This window comes from Monodelphis domestica, chromosome 4 (assembly GCF_027887165.1).
Source record: "Monodelphis domestica isolate mMonDom1 chromosome 4, mMonDom1.pri, whole genome shotgun sequence".
Lineage (NCBI taxonomy): Eukaryota > Metazoa > Chordata > Mammalia > Didelphimorphia > Didelphidae > Monodelphis > Monodelphis domestica.
The window spans coordinates 73,586,346-73,607,606 of NC_077230.1; the positions used below are offsets into that span (position 1 = coordinate 73,586,346).

Here is a 21,261-nt window from a genome sequence, read left to right on the forward strand (position 1 = left end):
CTCCAGAGATCTATCAAATCTAACTTTTCTAAAATTCTATTCACCTCCTTAATTTCCTTCTTGTTTATTTTTTGGTTTGATTTAACTAGTTCTGAGAGGGGAAGATTAATATCCCCTACTAATATAGTTTCATTGTATATTTCCTCTTATAACTTATGTAATTTCTCCTTTAGAAATTTGGAAGCTATGCAATTTGATGTATATCTGTTTAATGTTGATATTAATTAATTGTCTATGACTGGATTATCAATATGAAATTTCACTCCTCATCTCTTTTAATTAGGTCATTTTTCATGTTTGCTTTCTCTGAGATCATAATTGCTAACCCTGATTTTTTAACTCTAGCTGAAGCATAGTAAATTTTGCTCCAGACCTAAATTTACCTTAACTCTATGTATGTTTCCCACATTAAATGAATTTCTTGTAGACAGCACATCATGGGATTCTGGCTTTTAAAACATTATGCTATCGTCTTCTGTTTTATGGGTGAGTTCATCCCATTCATATTTACTGTTATGATTACTGTTTTTCCCCCCATCTTATTTTCCCCCTCTGTTTATTCTCTTTATCTTTTCTCAGCCTTTCCCTAGTCATAAATGTTTTAATTCTATTTTCCCACCTCCCTGAGTTTCCCATCCCTTTTGTCTGTCTCTTCACATTTTTTGTTCACCCTCCAATTCCTACTTTCCTGTTGGGTAAAATAGGTTTTTATATCTAGTTGAGTATGGATGTTATTCACACTTCATGCTAATTCTGATGACTATAAGGTTCTAGCATTGCTCCACACCCCTGTCTTCTCTTCCACTCTTAAATATCTCTCCTCATATGAAATAATTTACTGTCAACTTTTTTTCTCTTTTCTCTTTTCCAAATATATTTCTCTTTCTCATCCCTTGATTTTTAAAAAATCATCCCAACATTTTCCAATTACTCTGTGCTCTTTATATATGTTTCTATTGATTGTTCTATGTGATAATAGTGAAAAGTAATAAAGTTTTTAATTTCTTCAAGTATCCTAAGTACTTTAGACATCTTAGATACTTCAAGCATCCTATATAATTTAAGCATCTTAGTTATCACCTTTTTAATAGCAACACAATCAACTCAAACCTATTGTTTCTCTTGATTGCCTAAAAATATCTTAAGTATTGTGAAATTTAGATTACCCCACCCTACTTAGATCTTACTTTATGGTGAAGATAAAATTGTAATCTCCTGATTGAACAATGAAGGTACTTAGTTCTTACTTTATAGTGAAGCTAGAACTTTAAGCTAAGTCTATTTTTAAATCTTACTACAAAAAGGTGTTAAGTAACTATAAAGGGTAAATTAATCACAAAAAAAGTTAAGTAACTAACAAAAGGTGAACTTAACAAAGAAGTGTTAAGTAACTCAATAAAAAAGATATAATCTAATCAAAGAAGATGAGAACTAAAGAATGGGAAGTCTTGGAGAAAAGCATCTGATGTGATTAGTAGATGTGAAAATTTAGAGGAGAGGACACAAGAGTAAAAGGTCTATATATTTCACATCACTTCCTCTCTCTGGTACCTTTAGCAGCAGAGAGGTGGCTGGTGGCAGTGTGCTGAAGCTTTCAGCATCTTGACATGGCCACAGCTATTGTCCGGTTCAGTGGTGAGTTTCTGGCTGAGTTTTTCCTCCTTTACTTTCCAAACTTTATCCTCTTAGTAGCCTCTAATTTCCTTCAGAGACTTAGTGGCAGGGATCTTGAACTCCCCTTGGCACAGGCCAGGCGGGAGAAATCCTATACCCTCTTCCCTCTTTCTCCTTAAAATCCTTTCCTCTATTTTAACTAAAATTACCATATATTTCCAGACTGACTTGGGTATTTTATTTGGGATTTTTCCCTGGTGACCAATTAATTTAGATTTTAAGTCACAACCCTAAAATTATCTTTACATATCTTAAATAGCTCTTGTGCCATAAGAATGTCGAGTATTTGAATTATTACTTTCCCATGCAAGAAATATGGCTAATTTAACCCCATTGTTTCCTTTGGTTACCTATAAATATATTAGGTACTTTTAGGCATCAATTGTACCATAGAAATCTTAAGAAACCTGGTTACCACTTTCCTATGCAGGGATATGATTAGTTTACTCCAATTAATTCCCTGGAGTTTTTTTTTTCTTTTTATCCTTTTATGCTTCTCTTGAGAGATAGATTTGATAATTAAATTTTCTTTTTAGTTCTGTTCATTTCATCAGGAATGTCTGGAATTTCTCTGTTTTATTGAATGTCTATTTCTTCCCTTAGAGTATTATGCTCAGTTTCACTGGGTAAGTGATTTTTGGTTGTAGGCCTAGATCCTTTGCCATGCAGAATTTCATATTCCATGCCTTCTAATCTTTTAATAAAGAAGATGCTAGGTCTGGTATCTTCCTGTCTATAGTTCCACAATATTTGAACTGTTTGTTTTTTTCTGGCTGCTTCTAGTTTTTTCTCTTTGACAAAGGGTTCTTGAATTGGGGTATAAAGTCCTGGGATGTTTAAATTTTGGATTTCTTTCAGAAGGTAATCAGTGGATTCTTTCAATTTCTATTTTTACCTCTTGTTCAAGAACATCAGAGCAGTTTTCCCTGATTATCTCTTGCAATATGGTGCCTAGGTTTTTTTTTTTTTTTTATTATGGCTTTCAGGCAATTCAATGATTCTTGGATTATCTTTCCCGGGACTCTTTTTCAGGTCAGTGAAAGATTTCAGATACTCTATATGTTCATACTTTTGAATTTATTTTATTTTTTCCTATTGTCTTAGGAAATCATTTGGCTCCCATTTGTCTAATTCTAATTTTTAGGGAGCCATTTTCTTCTTTGAGGCTTTGTATTTCCTTCCTCAAGGGGCTAATTTTTCTATTTGAGGTATTATATTTCCCTTTTTAAGAAAACTATTTTCTTCAGTAAGTTTTTGTTCTAAGCTACTGGTTTTTAAAATCATTTTCTTAATTTTCCTTCAAAGTCTCTTATTTGATTTTCTATTTTTTTTTTGCAGCTCTACAAGGAGTTCATCTTGGATTTGATATTCTTTCACATTCACACATTTTCATTTTTGTATTGCTGTCCTATTTTTAGCTCACATTTTAGCCATTTCTTGTTGAAATAATTTCCTGGCATATAGCTTTTTCTCTATCTTTTGCTCATATTGGGATTATCTTCTCCTTTGATTTTGTCTATATAGTGGAGCTTAGCTCCATTCCTAGGGTGGGGGAGTACTGTCTCATTGTATTGTGCCTAGTTTGCTCAGCAGTCTTGGTCCCAAATTGAACACTTTGTAGAAGAAGCCTAATTGGCCTACTCTATGGAAATTTGCAGCAGTTCAGTTCAACTGAGTCTATTTGGATTCTGTCCAATACCACCAAGGCCAGACTTATTGGGTTGAGTTCCTCTAACTCTTGCCTGTGCTGTATTGCATCATTTCCACTCTTCCCCTGTTGAGACTGGACCAAGTGAACTCTATTCTTTTTCTTGCCCTTTGTGCCATATCATGTCTGAGTTCTGCTAAGGCTTGTTCAGCACTCTCTCCTTTTATTTCAGCGGTATGTCTCCTACCTGTTGTCACTTCATGTTGTTTCAAGCCAGAATACTACCTGACCTTTTCTTCAGTTGGTTCTGCTATTCCAAGATTGATTTTAAGGCGTTTTTGTTCTTTTGTGGTCATTTGGAAGGTAGTTGGCACACGACTAGTATTTCTTACTTTGTCATCTTGGCAACCAGAGCTTGGTTCAAATCCAGACCAACTTTTTAGAAAAATTACTTTGTCAGCTGAATAAAAGATGGACTGGAATGAGGAGATGCTTGTAGTAAATATGCCCACCAGTAAGCTATTTCAATACTCCAGGTAAGTAATGAAGTTGTGACAGTATCATTGGAAAGGAGGGGATCATATCTGAGGAATGACACAAAGTAAAAATCAACACACCTTGGCAATAGATTAGATAAAGTAGATGACAAGTAGTAAGGAATAAATAGTGAAACAGATTATAAACTTGGGGGATGTGAGCCTGTTTTGTTTTATTTGGTTTTATTTGGTCAATTTCAAACATTATTCCTTGGTTACAAAAATCATATTCTATTCCTCTCTCCCCTCCCCCTGACCTTCCTGTAGCCGATGCTCAGTTCCACTGGGTAATACTTGTGTCCTTGATCAGAACCTATTTCCATGCTGTTGATGTTTATACTAAGATGTTCATTTAGGGTCTATATCCCCAATTAGCCATATCCCCTTGACCCATGTAATCAAGCAGTTATTTTTCATCAATGTTTTTACTCCCACAGTTTTTCCTCTGAATGTGGATACTTCTTTCTCATCGATCCCTCCAAGTTGTTCAGGATAACTGCATTGCCACTAATGGAGAAGTCCATTACATTTAATTGTACCACAGTATACCAGTTGCTGTGTACAATGTTCTCCTGGTTCTGCTCCTTTCACTCTGCATCACTTCTTGGAGGTTGTTCCAGTCCCCATGGAATTCCTCCAGTTTATTATTCCTTTGAGCACAATAATATTCCATCACCAACATGTACCACAATTTGTTCAGCTATTCCCCAATTGAAGGGCATCCCCTCATTTTCCAATTTTTTGCCACTACAAAGAGCGCAGCTATGAATATTCTTGTACATGTCTTTTTCCTTATTATGTCTTTGGTGTACAAACCCAGCAGTGCTATGACTGGATCAAAGGGCAGACAGTCTTTTATCACCCTTTGGGCATAGTTCCAAATTGCCCTCCAGAATGGTTGGATCAATTCACAACTCCACCAGCAATGCATTAATGTGCTGACTTTGCCACATCCACTCTAGCATTCATTACTTTCCGTTGCTGTCATGTTAGTTAATCTGCTAGGTGTGAGATGATACCTCAGAGTTGTTTTGATTTGCATCTCTCTGATTATAAGAGGTTTAGAACACTTTTTCATTTGCTTATTAGGAGTTTTGATTTCTTTGACTGAAAATTGCCTATTCATGTCCCTTGCCCACTTATCAATTGGAGAATGGCTTGATTTTTTTTTTTGTACAATTGATTTAGCTTTTTGTATATTCGAGTAATTAGACATTTATCAGAAGTTTTTGTTATGAAGATTGTTTCCCAATTTGTTACTTTCCTACTAATTTTGGTTACATTGGTTTTGTTTGTATAAAAACTTTTTAATTTGATGTAATCAAAATTATTTATTTTACATTTTGTGAATATTTCTAAGTCTTGCTTGGTTTTAAAATCTTTCCTTTCCCAAAGGTCTGACATGTATACTATTCTGTGTTCACATAATTTACTTATACTTTTCTTCTTTATGTTCAGGTCATTGACTCATTCTGAGTTAATCTTGGTGTAGGGTAGGAGGTATTGATGCAAACCTAGTATCTCTCACACTGTCTTCCAATTTTCCTGGCAGTTGTTATCAAATAGTGGATTTTTGTCCCAAAAGCTGGGATCGTTCGGCTTGTCATAGACTGTCTTGCTGAGGTCACTTACCCAAAGTCTATTCCATTGATCCTCCTTTCTGTCTCTTAGCCAGTACCATATTGTTTTGATGACGACTGCTTTATAGTATAGTTTGAGACCTGCAAGGCCACATTCCTTCGCATTTTTTTTCATTATTTCCCTAGATATTCTTGATCTTTTATTCTTCCAAATGAACTTTGTTATTTATTTTCTAATTCAGTAAAAAAGTTTGTTGGTAGTTCAATGGGTATGGCATTAAATAAATAAGTTTAGGTAGGATGGTCATTTTTATTATGTTAGCTCTTCCTACCCAATGAGCAGTTAATGTTTTTCCAATTATTTAATCTAGTTTTAATTGTGTAGAAAGTGTTTTGTAGTTGTGTTCATATAGTTCCTGTGTTTGTCTCAGCAGATAGATTCCCAAGTATTTTATATTATCTAGGGTGCTTTCAAATTTATTTTCTCTTTCTAATTAATTCTTGCTGCTGAGATGGGTTGTAGATATATAGAAATGCCGATGACTTATGTGGGTTTATTTTGTATCCTGCACCTTTGCTAAAGCTGTTGATTATTTCCACTAGCTTTTTAGTTCATTCTCTAGGATTATTTAAGTAGACCATCATATCATCTGCAAAAAGTGACAGCTTAGTCTCCGCATTACCAATTTTAATGCCTTCAATTTCTTTTTCTTCTCTAATTGTTACTGCTAGTGTTTCTAGTACAATGTTAAATAATAGCAGTGATAATGAGCATCCTTGTTTCACTCCTGATCTTATTGGGAATGAATCTAGTTTATCCCTATTGTAGATGATGTTGGCAGATGGTTTTAGATAAATGCTGTTTATTATTTTTAGGAAAGATCCTTCTATTCCTATATTTTCTAGTGTTCTCAATAGGAATGAGTATAGTATTTTGTCAAAGGCTTTTTCTGTGTCTATTGAGATAATCATGTGATTTTTGTTGGTTTGATTGTTGATATGGTCAATTATGTGGATGGTTTTCCTAATACTGAACCATCCTTGCATTCCTAGTATAAATCCCACCTGGTCATAGTGAATAACCCTTGTGATAACTTGCTGGATTCTTTTTGTTAGTATCCTATTTTAGATTTTTGCATCTATGTTCATTAAGGAGATTGGTCTAGAGTTTTCTTTCTCTGTTTTTGACCTGCCAGACTTTGGAATCAGTGCCATATTTGTGTCATAAAAGGAATTTGGTAGAACTCCCTCTTTGCTTATTATGTCAAATAGTTTGTATAGTATTGAGATTAGCTGTTCTTTGAATGTTTGATAGAATTCACTTGTGAATCCATCAGGCCCTGGGGATTTTTCTTAGGAAGTTCTTTGATGGCCTGTTGGATTTCTTTTTCTGATATGGGATTATTTAAGAAATCTATTTCTTCTTCTGTTAGTCTAGGCAATTTATATTTTTGTAAATATTCGTCCATATTAACCAGAATGGCATATTTATTGCCATATAATTGGGCAAAATAATTTTTAATGATTTCCTTAATTTCTTCTTCATTGGAGGTGACTTCTCCCTTTTCATTCATGATACTGTTAATTTGGTTTTCTTCTTTCCTTTTTTTTATTAGATTGACCAGTACTTTGTCTATTTTGTTTCTTTTTTCAAAATATCATCTTCTACTCTTATTTAATAGTTCAATAGTTCTTTTACTTTCAATTTTATTAATTTCTCCCTTAATTTTTAGGATCTCTAATTTAGTTTTCTTCTGGTGACTTTTTATTTGTTTGCTTTCAAGTTTTTTGATTTGCATGTCTAATTCATTGACCTCTGCCCTCCCTAATTTGTTAATATATGAACTCAAGGATATAAGTTTTCCCCTGAGTACTGCTTTGGCTGCATCCCATAGATTTTGAAAGGATGTCTCATTATTGTCATTTTCTTCAATGAAATTATTAATTGTTTCTGTGATTTTTTTCTCTGATTTTGGAGAATCATATTATTTAATTTCCAATTAATTTTTGATTTGGCTCTCCACGTATCCTTACTTATCATTATTTTTATTGTGTTTTGATCTGAAAAGGATGCATTTATTTTTTCTGCTTTTCTGAATTTGTTTGCCATGTTTTTATGACCTAGTACATGGTCAATCTTTGTGAATGTGCCATGTGCTGCTGAAAAGAAGCTGTATTCCTTTTTGTCCCTATTTATTTTTCTCCATATATCTATCAACTCATTTTTCTAAGATTTCATTCACATCTTTTACCTCTTTCTTATTTATTTTTTGAATTTATTTATCTAAATTTGATAGTGTTAGGTTCAGGTCTCCCATTAGTATAGCTTTACTATCTATTGCCTCCTTCAATTCCACTAGTTTCTCCTTTAGAAATTTGGATGCTATACCATTTGGTGCATACATGTTGATTACTGATATTTCCTCTTTGTCTATACTCCCTTTTATCAGGATGTATTCACCTTCCCTATCCCTTTTAATCAGATCTCTTTTTACTCTGGCTTTGTCAGATATCATGATTGTATCTCCTGCCTTCTGTCTATCAGCTGAGGCCCAATAGGTTTTGCTCCAACCTTTAATTCTAACCTTGTGAGTATCTACCAGCCTCAGGTATGTTTCTCGTAGACAACATATGGTAGGATTTTGGATTCTAATCCACTCTCCTATTTGTTTTCATTTTATGGGTGAGTTCATCCCATTCACGTTCAAATTTATGATTGTCATGTGTGTATTCCCTAGCATTTTGATATCCTCTCCTAGTTCTGTCCTTTCTTCTTTTGCTATATCCTTTTACACCAGTGGTTTACTTTTAATCAATCCCCCTAATCCCCTCCCTTAATATGCTTCCCTTTCTTGCCCCTCCCTTTTTGTTCTCTTCTTGTTTTTTAAGGGTCTGTTAAATTCCCTCCTCCTCTCTTTCCCTGACTTTTTGTACTCCCTCCTCCCTACCCCCCCCCTTAGTTTTCCCTTCTCACTTTCTCTGTAGGATAAGATAGAATTCAAGACCCCAATGGATCTAGATGCTCTTTTTTCTCAGAATTGATTTCACTGAGAGCAAGGTTTAATTATTTCCTATTAGCACTCTCTTACTCTCCTTCTTATAAGAGTATTCATCCCGCCCCTTCCCATGTGTATCTTTGCATGATAAAGATTATCCTATTTATTTTATTTCTTCAGGTATCTCTTGGTGTTATCTTCGATTCCCCGCTCCCTTTTTCTATTTTTGCATATCATAGAGCTTATTACCCCAATCTCTTCCTGTGAATGATTCTTCTAATTACTATAATAGTGAATATAATCTTTGAGAGTTAGAAATAACATTTCCCCCATTTATTAATATATACAATTTGATCTAATTGCAGGCCTTAAAGAAGAAAGTTTGAATAAAAAAAATTTTCCCTCTTTTTCCTCTCTTTCTTATTTACCTTTTCATGTTTCTCTTGATCTTTGTGTTTGGATATCAAACTTTCCACTTAGTTCTGGTCTTTTCTTTACGAAAACTTGGAAATCTTCTATTTTGTTGAATGCCCATACTTTCCCCTGGAAGTATATAGTCAGTTTTCATGGATAGGTGATCCTTGGTTGAAGACCCAATTCTCTTGCCTTTCTGACTATAATGTTCCATGACTTGTGGTCCTTCAGTGTGGAAGCTGCCAGGTCTTGTGTGATTCTGATTGGTGCTTCTTCATATCTGAATTGTCTTTTTTTGACTTCTTGTAGAATTTTCTCCTTAGCTTGAAAGCTCTTGAATTTAGCAATTACATTCCTGAGAGTTGTCTTTTGATGATTTAGTGTAGAAGGTGTTCTATGAACTCTTTCAATGTCTATTTTTCCCCCTTGTTCAAGAACATCAGGGCAGTTTTCTTGGATGATTTCTTATAGTATGATGTCAAGATTTCTGTTTATTTCTGGCTTTTCAGATAGACCAGTGATTCTCAAATTGTCTCTCCTTGCTCTGTTTTCCTGATCTTCTCAGTGAGATATTTTGTTTTCTTCTATTTTGTCCCCTACATTGAAAAAATAAGAAAATATGTAATGTTCCATACATGTGGACCTCTCATCTCTGCAACGGGATAGGGTGGGGAAATCTTTTTGTGTCTCATCTTTTGGGCTATATTTGTTTTCTGTAATTTTGCAGCATTTCTTTCTTGTGTAGCCTAAGGTACCAAATGGCCAGAGTAACAATATCTGTATACATTATATTTTTTGGCATGTAAAAAGGAATTTTATTTTTTAAGTTCTATGTTGGTGAATTACAAATTAATATGTAGGGTTATTAAATACAGCAAGCATATCTGGTTTTTTGGGTACTTCCTAGGAAAGTCCATGATGGCAGTGGATAAAAATACTTCAATCACATTTTAATAAGGCACAGAAATTATGGAGACAAATGGTGCAGGGGAAGAAGCAAAGGCAGATATCATGGGGATGGGGTAATAGAGGAAGGCAAAAAAGAAATGAAAAAGATGGGGCGGAGAGTCACAATTGTGTGTCAGAGTTTTGAACATTTGAGCAACATGAATGAACCCTTAGAAGACAGATGTTAAAGGAGGCAGGAGTTTATAAGATTTTGCAAAGTTATCAGCTGGTTTCATTGCAGATATCTGGAGCTTATCTCAGGCTTACAGACCATGGCAGTTAGCAGAGACTGAAGCCTATGATAGCAGGACTTCCCCTGATTTAGTTACATCTAGTCACAAGATTCTATTTTTATGTGATTTGTGGTACAGTTTACAAGTAACTGTTGCCCTCCTTTGATGTTTGAGATCATTTTTGTATATGACCTCCAAGTTCCCCTTTGCAATCTTACTTTCTGCTAATGTTACTTTATACTGGTTACTTGCTTTCTATCCTGACTAGAGGAGGGAGGGTTAATCAGGAGGACCAGAACAAGATAAAATTTAAAATAACTTGGACACATACTAGCTCTATGAACATAGTCAAAATACTTAACCTGCTGATGTCCCAGGGATCTCTCTATGACTGTACATCACAAAGGAATTCTAATTTAAGTAAGTTGTCTATCTGGGTCACAGAAGGGAGTTCCCATACCCTCAGATCATGGGTACTCTAGTGCTGGGAGCCTTCCATGTGAGGTCTATCCCCTGAGGAAAGGCTCCTAAGGGCCAGACCTGGCATCTTCCATCTGTCTAGGGAGCCTACCCTTTCACAATGCCGCCTCATAGCCAGCCTCCCTAGGTGAGAAGAGCTCAGACTGTGGGTGGCCTGGGTTATAGCATATCCTCAGAGGAAAGTTCTTCAAGGGGATGGGGGTTTTTTATCCACTCAGGAAGTCTACTTCTTGCCGCCATTTCATAATCAGCCTCCTCAGGCAAGAATACCTCAGACTGCAGGTGTGCATGCACCCCGAGTCTTTCATCTCCTGCTCAGTGCAGCATGTTTCCTAAGGAAAGACAACTTGGGTCCAAGCCAACCATTTTTCATCTGTACCAGCCCAAGGCATCTTCCACCTCCTATTACCAGCTTAATCTCCCAACTAGGGTGTAGAAAAACTTTCAGTTCCAAAGAAGAACAGGTTTTCCTTCTGCTTTAGGTTTTCTGTCTCCTGATATACCTGACCCATGAGGGTAAAAGAATGGTGTCCTACACTTAGCATTCTCACACCTGGACATATCCTTCATATCTCAGTAACTCTGAACACCTGTAGTCCATCATCCACACTCCACTTCACACCCTGGTATCACTTAGTTCTTCATTCTTATCCCCCCAAGCCTCCCACTCCAAAGTTTCATCCCAATTCTACCCAACTCTTCACTGTACCCTGTAGGTTTTTGGGATACCACACTCTTCTGGTTTTCCTTCTACTTCTCTGACCACTCCTTTTCTGTCTCATTTGCTGGCTTCTTCCTCCAGATCACATCCTCTAATCATAAGAATCCCTCAGAGTTCTATCCTGGACCCTCTTCTCTTCTCCCTCTATACTACTTCACTTGGTGATTTCATCAGCTCCTATGGATTTAATTACCATCTTTATGTTGATGACTCTCAAATCTACCTTTCCTGCCCCACATTCTCTGCTGACTTCCAATCTCACATCACAACTGCCTTTCAGACATCTTGAAATCTTAAACTCAATATGTTCAAAACAAAATTCATTATATTTATCTCTGTATCTTCCCATGTGCCTACATTCTGTATTACTGTAGAAGCCTCAAATTCTCAAGCTACATGTCATCTTGGATTTCTCACTATCTCTTACCCCCTCCCAAGCTGTTGCCAGTACCTGTCAATTTAGTCTTTGTAATAAAACTTTTGAAGACCTCCCCCACCACCATCTCTTCTAATACTGTCACTACATTAGTGCAAGCCCTCATCACACCATCTCTGAATTATTTGAATTGGTTGCTGGTGGGTCCATTTGCCCTAAGTCTTTCCCTATTCTAATCCATTCACCATTCAGCTACTAAAATAACTCCCTAAAATACAGGTCTGATCATATTAACACACCTTCTTCCCCCCATGCAATAAATTCCAGTGCTTTCTATTGCTTCCAGGAGCAAATAGAAAATGCTCTGTTTCGAATTCAAAACCCTTCATAAACCAGTCCACTCCTACCTTTTGAATCTTTTTCTACCTTGCGCCCTGGCATATCCTCTTTGATCCAGTGACACTAACCTCCTTGGTGTTTCCATGAATACTCCATCTCACATTTTATCTGGCTGTTTCCCCATGCTTGTAATACCCTATTGTGTCCATGAGAGTTCTTTCCTGTAGGATGTGTTTAATCATTGGTGACTGTATGGTAAACTAACTGGCTCTTTATTGGGGCAGACATCTTGGAGATGGTCCAGAGGTTTGTTGGTGCCAGCTCAAAACACCCAGCAAGAGCTGATTGTAAAATTTTCACTATGAGCATTTATACCTCAGAAATTAGCAAATACTACAAATCAGGGCTTGATTTATTATTTTGTAGATTGTCTAGGCTTTAAAAAGTGATGGATAAAAATGTTAATAATGTAGCTTGAACTTAAAAGTGTACCACACTTATTCCTCCCTTCCCAGAGAGCCAGTTGTTAAACATTTGCTAACACACCCCTAAGAGTTCCAGCTTACTTTCAGCATATCTTTAAAATAATTTTCTGTACTTCCTGTCTCCACTTTCTCTCTACTCGTTCTCTCTCTTTCCTTGGCCTCTTGTAATTTGGTTTCTTCCCCCACCACTTTTCTGAAATTCTTCTCTCTAAGGTAACATTCTAATTACCTGAGCCACTGGTCTTTGTTCAGTCTTCATCTTTCTTGATTTCACTAGAGTTCTTGACAATCATTCTTTAAAACTAGATATTTTCTCCTTCTTTGAAGTTATAGATATCACACGTTTTTGGTCATCTTATGTCTGATCATTCATTTCATCATCTTTTTGAGAATTTAATATGGTCTTCCCTCAACTCTTTAGCTACTTTCTTAACCTTTTAACAGATAATTCTCCTTCTATTCTCTCTCCTTCCCTTCATTCAACATTTTAATAGTTTTTCTTTGTTTGTTTCCTGAATAAAGTTAAAACTCTTTCCCCCTAACTTTCAAAGCTCTCCATCGCATGGTACCTTTACTTGTTCAGCTTTATCCATTACTTCTCTATATGCCCTTTATACTATAGCTAGATTGAATAATGCTCGGCATTCCAAATACATACTTGTGCTATTATACATCTCTGTTTTTCCTCAGGTTGCCTCCTATTACTGTAATGTCCTACCCATATGTTTTTTATTTATGATTTTTTTTAATGAACAAAAAATCTATTTTCTCTCCCTACCTCTCACCTTCCCTTTTCCACTGAAAAGAAAGGAAATCAAAACCATTGTAACAAATATGGGTAATCAAACAAAACAAATTCCCACATTGACCATGACCAAAAAGTATGTGTCCAATCTTCAGCTTGAATCCAGCATACCTCTGTTAGAAGATGGGCAGCATATTTCATCATGAGTCCTCTGTAATCAGTCTTTGTATTGATCAGAGTTCTTAAGTCTTCTCGAACTTTCCAAGTCTTTACAGTGTTGTTATTATTGTATAAATTGTTCTTTGATTTCAGCCCACTTCATTCTGTATCAGTTCATGCAAATCTTCCAAGGTTTCTCTGAAACCATCCCCTTCATCCTATCTTAAAGTACAAGGCTTATATTACATTATATCCATATGCCACAATTTCTTCAGCCATTAATTGATTAATAGGAACTCTCTGAGTTTACAGATCTTTGACTTTACAAAATCTGCTATAAATATTTTTTGTACATATTGATACCTTTTCTTTAATCTTTTGGGGGTATAAACCTAGTAGTGTCATCACTGGAACAAAGGGCATATATAGAATTTAGTAACTTGGGGGGAATACTTCAAGATTGATTACAGAATGGAAAGTTCAACACTCTACCAACATTGCATTAATGTACCTCACATCTGCTCCAGTATTTTTCATCTTTCATTTTTCTTGACTTTTCTCCTTTGATAGGTATACCGTAGAGTATCAGAGTTTCTTTAGTTACTACTGTAACCTCTGTCCCAAATCCCATTGGTATGGGACTCTCCTTGTTAATGGAAATAAAGACGCAGTGCTATGTGACCAGACAGAGTTGGTGAGAGGTGAGACATCACAATTTTTCACTGTTCCCTTTTAGTCCCTTTTGGGGACTCATCAGACTTTGAGGCTTCTTCTTGAGTCTTCAAGCACTAAATTACTTTGGGAGCTTCTGGCTTCCAGCTTTGGGGGAAAAGATAGAAGAGGTCTACCCCATTTTAGGTTATTAAAGAAAAAAGCCTCTGGAGATACATATGAGGAGCTGTCAGTCTCCATCATACTTACTACTGTGGAGACACTGAGGAATTTCCCCTTGACTGAGATTTAGGACACTCTCTTTTGTTTGAGCTAAGTTATCTCGCTCTCAATGGGAAAGCTCCCTCACCCTATTTTTTGGTATGTATTCTCCTACATATAGCTTCTCTGATTTCCTTTTTGCTATGTTTTATCTAAATGGATTCCTTTGCTATATGCTACATGTGTTCATTGTGGAACTGGTATTAAGTGGGATAGGGATCAAGCCTTTGGTATAGAGCTTGGTGTCTCTTCCCCCCCCACCCCCAGAAATGACAAAGATATCTGATGTTATATGGAACTTGATCATATCACCTAGACAAACCATATTTAAGGGAGCAAAGAGATATACTTCTCTTCTAGTATCCCTCCCCCTTTCTTTCAATAGAGGGGGGGGCCTCTTACCCTTCCTCCTGCTTCTCTTGTTGGCAGGAATGCAAGTACCCCTTGGAGAAGGATGGGAAGAGAAGAGACTAGAGAAGTCCAATCTGTTGCCCTTTCAGTCATACTGAAGTGGGGCACTTCATAAAGCAAATCCAGACACCCAGAAATTCAATTCTTGGAACTGTTATTTATTGAGTGATAAAAAAATAAAGAATGAAGAATCTGCCAGCTGGAACAACCTTCCCTAGTGGAAGCTGTATCAGACTGACATTACAGGATGGTTTATATAGATTACAAAATACAAAGTTATTTCCTTTCACATACAGGCTCTTATTTGAGAATCAAACAAATCTTATCACAAACACAGGTATGTGTGGTCAATGATGAGTGGACAATCCTCAGGTTATTCAGGGGTTGTTGACTTTCACATGTACTTACTTTACTTATCCCTAGTTAGCTAAGTGTTACCTTGCATTCCATCCTGACCTTTTTGATATTCCTGATGTTCCTTTGTTTTCTGATTCTCATCCTTAGGTTAATTAGATTCTGCTGCTTGACCTCCTGGGCAGGCTGGGTCAGTTTCCTAAAAAATGCAGGAAGGGATTGATCTGCTTTATCTACTTCAATTTTTATTATCTAACCTACTTCCCTTATTCAGACTACTTCAATACACAACAACAGCCCTCTCTTTATATCCAAGCCCATTTCTGCATGATGACTGTGTTCACTCTCTTTTTCTTACTACATGCAGGCTTTCTTTTCTGCTACATTAATGATTTGGAATATTTTTTCATATGACTATTGATAGCTAGGATTTCTTCCTGTGAAAACTGCCTGTTTGTCTCTTTTAATTATTTATCATTTGATATGTGGCTCTTAGATTTGTAAATCTGAATCACTTTCCTATATATCTTGGAAATGAGACCATTTTCAGAAAAAAAAAATATGGCTACAAAGATTTTTCCTTCATTTGCCTGCTTCCATTTTAATATTAACTGCATTGGTTTTGTGTAAAATCTTTCTAATTTCACATAACCAAAATTAACTATTATTTTATCTTCTGTGATCTCCATTCTTTGGGCATGAGCTCTTCTCCTTGTGTGAAACCTTTCTAATTTCATATAATCAAAATTAAATATTTTATCTTCTGTGATCTCCATCCATTGGGCATAAGCTCTTTTCCAGTGCTGACAAGTAACTTCTTTTCTTCTCTCATTTGTTCGTCTTATCCTTCTCTTATTTTAAAACCCAAGTAAAATATCACTTTCTCCAGAAAGCCTTCCCTGTTCCTCTGGTTGGCAATTACCCTGTCCCCTCAAACCATAGCACTTTGTAATTCATTAAGGCACTTAGGATCTTAGGGTCATAGACCTAAAGCTATAGAGGACCTTAGAAATCATCTAATCAAACTCTCTCATTTTACAGATGAGAAAATTGAGGCTCAAGGAGGTTGTGACTTCCCCAAGGTCATTCAAAGTCCCTTTCAGCTCTAAATCTATGATATTTATAATATTTTAGTCTCTTCTGGCTTATTAGCCTTATATCTGATCATTTATTTCCCAGAGGTCTTTTTATTTCTTGTGGCCTTGCCAGCAACTGGTTTTGTAAATAGAAAGGGTTTAATAGAACATCCAGTTCCTTTAGCTTCCCTCATGTACAAACGAGTGTGATGCTTGCTGGCACTTGGGTCTAAAAAGATGTATCACAGATTTATACCTAGGTCCTCTGACTCCAGAGGCAGTATTTTTACCCTGGGCTACGTAATATGTATCACAGCTACCTGGTTTGATGTCTTACCCTAATAATTATTTCCTAGATGACATAGGGGATTGATTACTTGAACTTTGTCTTTCTTTCAGTGCTTTTCACAATGTGCTTTATATCAAAGATGTCAAACTAGCAAGTTTAAATCTGACTTAAATGGAATTAGAGTTGTATAACAAAATAAATAAAAATACAGTACAACCTAGATAATATTAATTTGTGGCTACAGGAATCCTTTTCTATTTGAATTTGATAGTATTGTTGTTTATCATGGATTTTTAACAAAACATTGTTGCTATTGTTCTAAAACTGAACTGGACCCATTATTCCCCCCACCTACTCCACCCACCCCCCCCCAGCTTGGGCACAGGGATATACTCACTTTTCTCAACTTGATCATTAGAAAAATATTGTTGTTGGCAACAAATATTAAAATCTAATCAAAAAGCTTAGTTGGAATGAGCCAGGATTTGTAATGGGTTCTCTCTAAACTATGATCACATGTTCTGGAAGATTCCTAACCCTTCCCCACACCAGATCCTGCCAGATGGGACCCCTTTGCACTCCCTTTGTGAACCAGGGAGCTATGACAGTGGGACAAGCTTGTGCTTGCCTGAGTCTAGCATTTTACCTCTTTACATGTACTGGGATAGGAAATGTAAATTCTTGAGCCCTGTGCTTTGTTTTGTCTTTTGTGACAGCATTCTAGAAGATTCACAGCAGATGTCTCAAGCCATTCCTTGGCCTATGTGACTTAGAAACAGAAGACTCTGTAAGCAATGACCACCAGAACCTAAAAGGAGGAAAGAAAGGTATCAAGAACCTGGAGGACAACTGGGAGTTTTATAACAATTGACTCTAGCCATGTACTTGCTCTGATTTTTTACAAGAATGCATTCATTCAGGAAATTAGGTCATTCAGTGGCTAGAGCGCCAAGCCTGGAGACAGAATGTCTTGCGTTCAAATATGACTTCAGATACTTCCTACTGTGTGATCCTGGGTAAGTCATTTAACTCCAATTGCCTAGCCCTTATCGTTCTTCTGACTTTGAGCAGATACTTAGTATCATTTCTAAGACAGAAGATAAATGTTTTTAAAAAAGAAGAAAAAAGGAAAGAAAAAGCAAAATGAAGCAAAGAGAAAAGAGGCTAGGAGCATGATGAGGACCAAAGAAGACATTCCAGCTTTCTTTCCAAATAGTTAAGGCAGCCAAATTGTACAGTGGATAGAGTTCTGGACCTGGAATCAGGAAGACGAGGTTTAATCTAGATTCAGACTCTTATTATGACCCTGGACAAGTCACTTAATGCCTCAAGCTCAATTTCATTTATCCACTAAACAGGTTAGATTTGTTAGTTTCTAAGGATCCTTCTATTTCTAAATCTATAATGTTTATGATATTTATTCTCTTCTGGTTCTTGGGACCTTGCAGCTACCTGGTTCTATTTGTAATAGAAAGGTTTTAATAGAATATCCAGTTTAATAGAATATGCAGTTTACTTTATATCATATACTAACTAGTATGATGCTTAATAACAGGCCCTAATTAGTTGAATGAAAAAAATATTTTTCACCTTAATTCTATCAATCAATTTAAAGTATTAAAGGTACAGAAAGGTTGCTTGTTCGAATTAGTGGAGGGAGTTTCCTCCCCAGGAGTTCCCTACAATAATAAAATCACAAATCCAGACCAAAATAAATGACCAAAAATCTACTTTAAAACAAAAAAAGCTGGTTACTTTAAAGAATGGATTTCCTATTCATATACAACATAAAGGGACCAAACATTTTTATTGTTACTGTCCACTGTTATAAGTTCACTCTCATGATTAAAGATTTATATTAAAAAGACATCAAATTATGTGGTCACAAGTATCTCATAGAATGTATATTTGTTGTAATGTTTTGTTTTCACATCACATCCCCACTGTACCTCCACCAACCTTTTCGGGAAGCAATTCATTATAAAGAATATTATTTTGAAAAAAGAGAATAAAATATAGTCTATAAAACTAATAAGATGGGGCAGACCGGGAAGTTTAGTAAGATTTGGGGGATACTTATAATTTTATTTTCTTACAGGTTATAACACAACTCATATTTCACTATCAATGGAAAAATGTAAATTCTTTGATAAATGAATGACTTCTTTGGTTTCTCGTGACTTATAACTGTATTTTCCATGTCAGTTGTTGAGCAAAATCTTTATTCAAGTTAATAGCTGACTAAGATTTATGTTTTGACATCTTTATTCAAATATTTAATTTGTGAGAGTGGTAACTGGAGAAGGAAATTGAAAACCTCTCCACTACCTTTGCCAGTAAATGCCAAATGGGGTCACAAGTTGGACATGATTGAATTGACTGAACAAAAAACAAAGAGAGGTAGCATGAATTTCTGTGTACCTGAATTCAAAACTCACCTCTTACCCTTACTAGCTATATAGCATTGGGCAAATTACAATCTCTCTAAGACTTGAATAATTCTCCAGGTCTAGAAGATGGGTTTTGATCAATGTTAATAGGGTTCTATATCTATATTATTTATAATAAAATGCTATATGTTATCTAAAGTTAAAATAATATTGCTTTTTGAAGTGTGTAGACTTTTTAGATGTATATCCAGTTCAAAAGTCTAGACAAAGTCAATTGCTTGGCACCTGGCAAGCCCTATTTCTTGTTATCCAAATGCTCCTTAGTATTGGGTAGATAGTGGAGGGTGAGGGGAAGAAAATTAGGTCAATAGACATTATGTTATCCCATCCTCTTTCCAGCTGGACATTCCCTCAGCACACAGAACCAAGTAGAGAGGGAATGATAGATGTAACAGAGAGGCAAAGTAGGAGGCCAGCTGGATGGAGTGATTTGGCAGAAGTAAAAAAAAAGAATCCTACCATTTTATACTGTTTGAACCTAGCCTTACATTCTAAGAAACCAAACCTGTTACTTAGGGGCTAGATTTATTTAAGAGTGCTTAACTCAGGACTCAGGTTATGATGACCAAAAACTCAATCAAATCCAAGATGGCAAGGAAGAGGAGTTTTTCCCCCATTTTACTCTCAACCACATATACATGTGTCATCTGGAAAGTGCCTCCGTGTTGGCTATTTGGCTGTTTCCTTGTTCCTGTGTTTAAATTCTATGTAATGTGTGACTTATGGACCCTCAGGGGAAGTGGGTCACCTTTTTTTAAGTTCTACTAAATAACTTAATAAATTTCTTTCTAAATTATTTCAGTTCTGTATTTTGTTCTTTGCTCATTCATTTCACAATAGTTGTCTTTCCCAATTTGTTGGACTAAATAACCATTAGACTAATTAAACCCTTGTCCAACACGCTCTGGAACCCCCATCCATATATTCCTTGGAAGCTTCACTTTTGGCTCTATGAGTCAGTTCAAATGATTATTTAGGTCTTTCTACATCTTCTAAATATTTGTACCAGCATTACTTCATTAAATTCTCACAACAGTCCTGTGAGGTACATAGAGTGATTTCTATCACCATCTTACAGATAAATAGACAACAGACACATTAAATGGTATGTCCAAAGCCCCATAATAATTTAGTGGTGGAGCCAGAACAAGAAATTAGGAGTCTGAAGCTGTGACAAGGAAATCACGTCAAAGCCCTTTCCATTGTTTAGCAAAAGGTTTCTGTCCTAAAGTAGTCTTAGGTAGGGAGGAGAAGGACCCTCCCTACCTAATGTTGGAAATGGGGAAATTTCCAACATTCATAAGTCTAAGAAATTTTAAGGTTTACAATGCTCTCACCACGAAACCTCAACATGTGCTCATCTTCTACATGGTTTTGCTATTCCACTTGAAAAGAGAGAAGCAGTACAAATTAATGCTCTAATGGTTAAAGAAATGAGTTGGAAGTCAGCTGCGTGAGGTATGTAGCCCTTCCCTGTTCTTCAGTACTTGATTGATCTTGAACTTTTGAGACCTTTTCTTTTTTCAGCCTTTTCTTTATGTTTAAGGGAATCATAGCATCATATTCTAGAGTTGGAAGGGATCTTGGGGATCATTTAGTTCAACTCTCGTTTTATAGATGAGGAAGCGAGCCATATAACTAAGCCTTCATACACAGTAGCTTTGTTACCCCCATATACACAGAGCCACAATTGTACCCAGAGACAATTTGTATTCATGTTCTTGCCAGGATTATGGGCTCAGAATAAAAGGAAATAGTCATCTTTAACTGAAAATACTTTACAAAGAACACTCCTCCTCCCAGAGCCTGGAGAGCCCAAGAGAAGGAATGCATTCATTTTCATTACCCAGGCAGCACCCACATCCAACAGAGTACCCATAAATATGCACACAAGTATACATTTTCTCTCTCTGTCTCTGTCTCTGTCATTCTTTCTTTCTAACTCTTATTATCACTGACTGTCTCATACTTATTTTCTCTTGCCCTCACTCATTCTCTTACTCTCATTCATTTTCTTCCTCTTGCTCTCTCTCTTACTTTGTTTCTTAATGCCTGTCTCACTTGCTCTCACTTGCCACATTTCTTCTGGAGTGCTAATTTAAGTCATAGAATCCTAGGATCACTGTTCTTGGCTGGGCTATTCCATGTGCTTTCCCTCCCTTCTAATACTCCCTTCCTTTCTATCACAGAACATTTTTGGTATTTTATTTTAAGCAGATGATAGCTGCAGGCTGTCTTTTGGAGGAGGTTGTCTTTTACTTTCAGTTCAAAATCACCAGGCAATTTTGAGTATCCTTATTTCTTCCACACAGTATTGTAGTAATGGATTTCTAGCAGGGCATAACAGGTATCCACTCCTAGAATCATACATACATAAACTCCTCTGGTTGAAAGGGAATCATTTAATCCCTCTC

General features: G+C 36.1%; 1 protein-coding gene across 3 annotated transcripts in view; it reads left to right on the forward strand.

Annotated features, from left to right (window-relative positions):
- LOC100011913 (OX-2 membrane glycoprotein-like) overlaps nucleotides 1-19,643 on the forward strand; it is a 63,120-nt gene extending 43,477 nt beyond the window's left edge. For all 3 annotated transcript variants that reach the window (XR_467160.3, XM_007493672.3, XM_007493673.3), the window contains one exon: nucleotides 17,114-19,643. Coding sequence is in view for 1 of the 3 variants with exons in the window: in XM_007493673.3 (XP_007493735.1) it covers nucleotides 17,114-17,121 (8 nt within the window). In the remaining 2 variants the exon portion in view is untranslated. The remainder of the gene's footprint in view (nucleotides 1-17,113) is intronic.
- The last annotated feature ends 1,618 nt before the right edge of the window (nucleotides 19,644-21,261 follow it).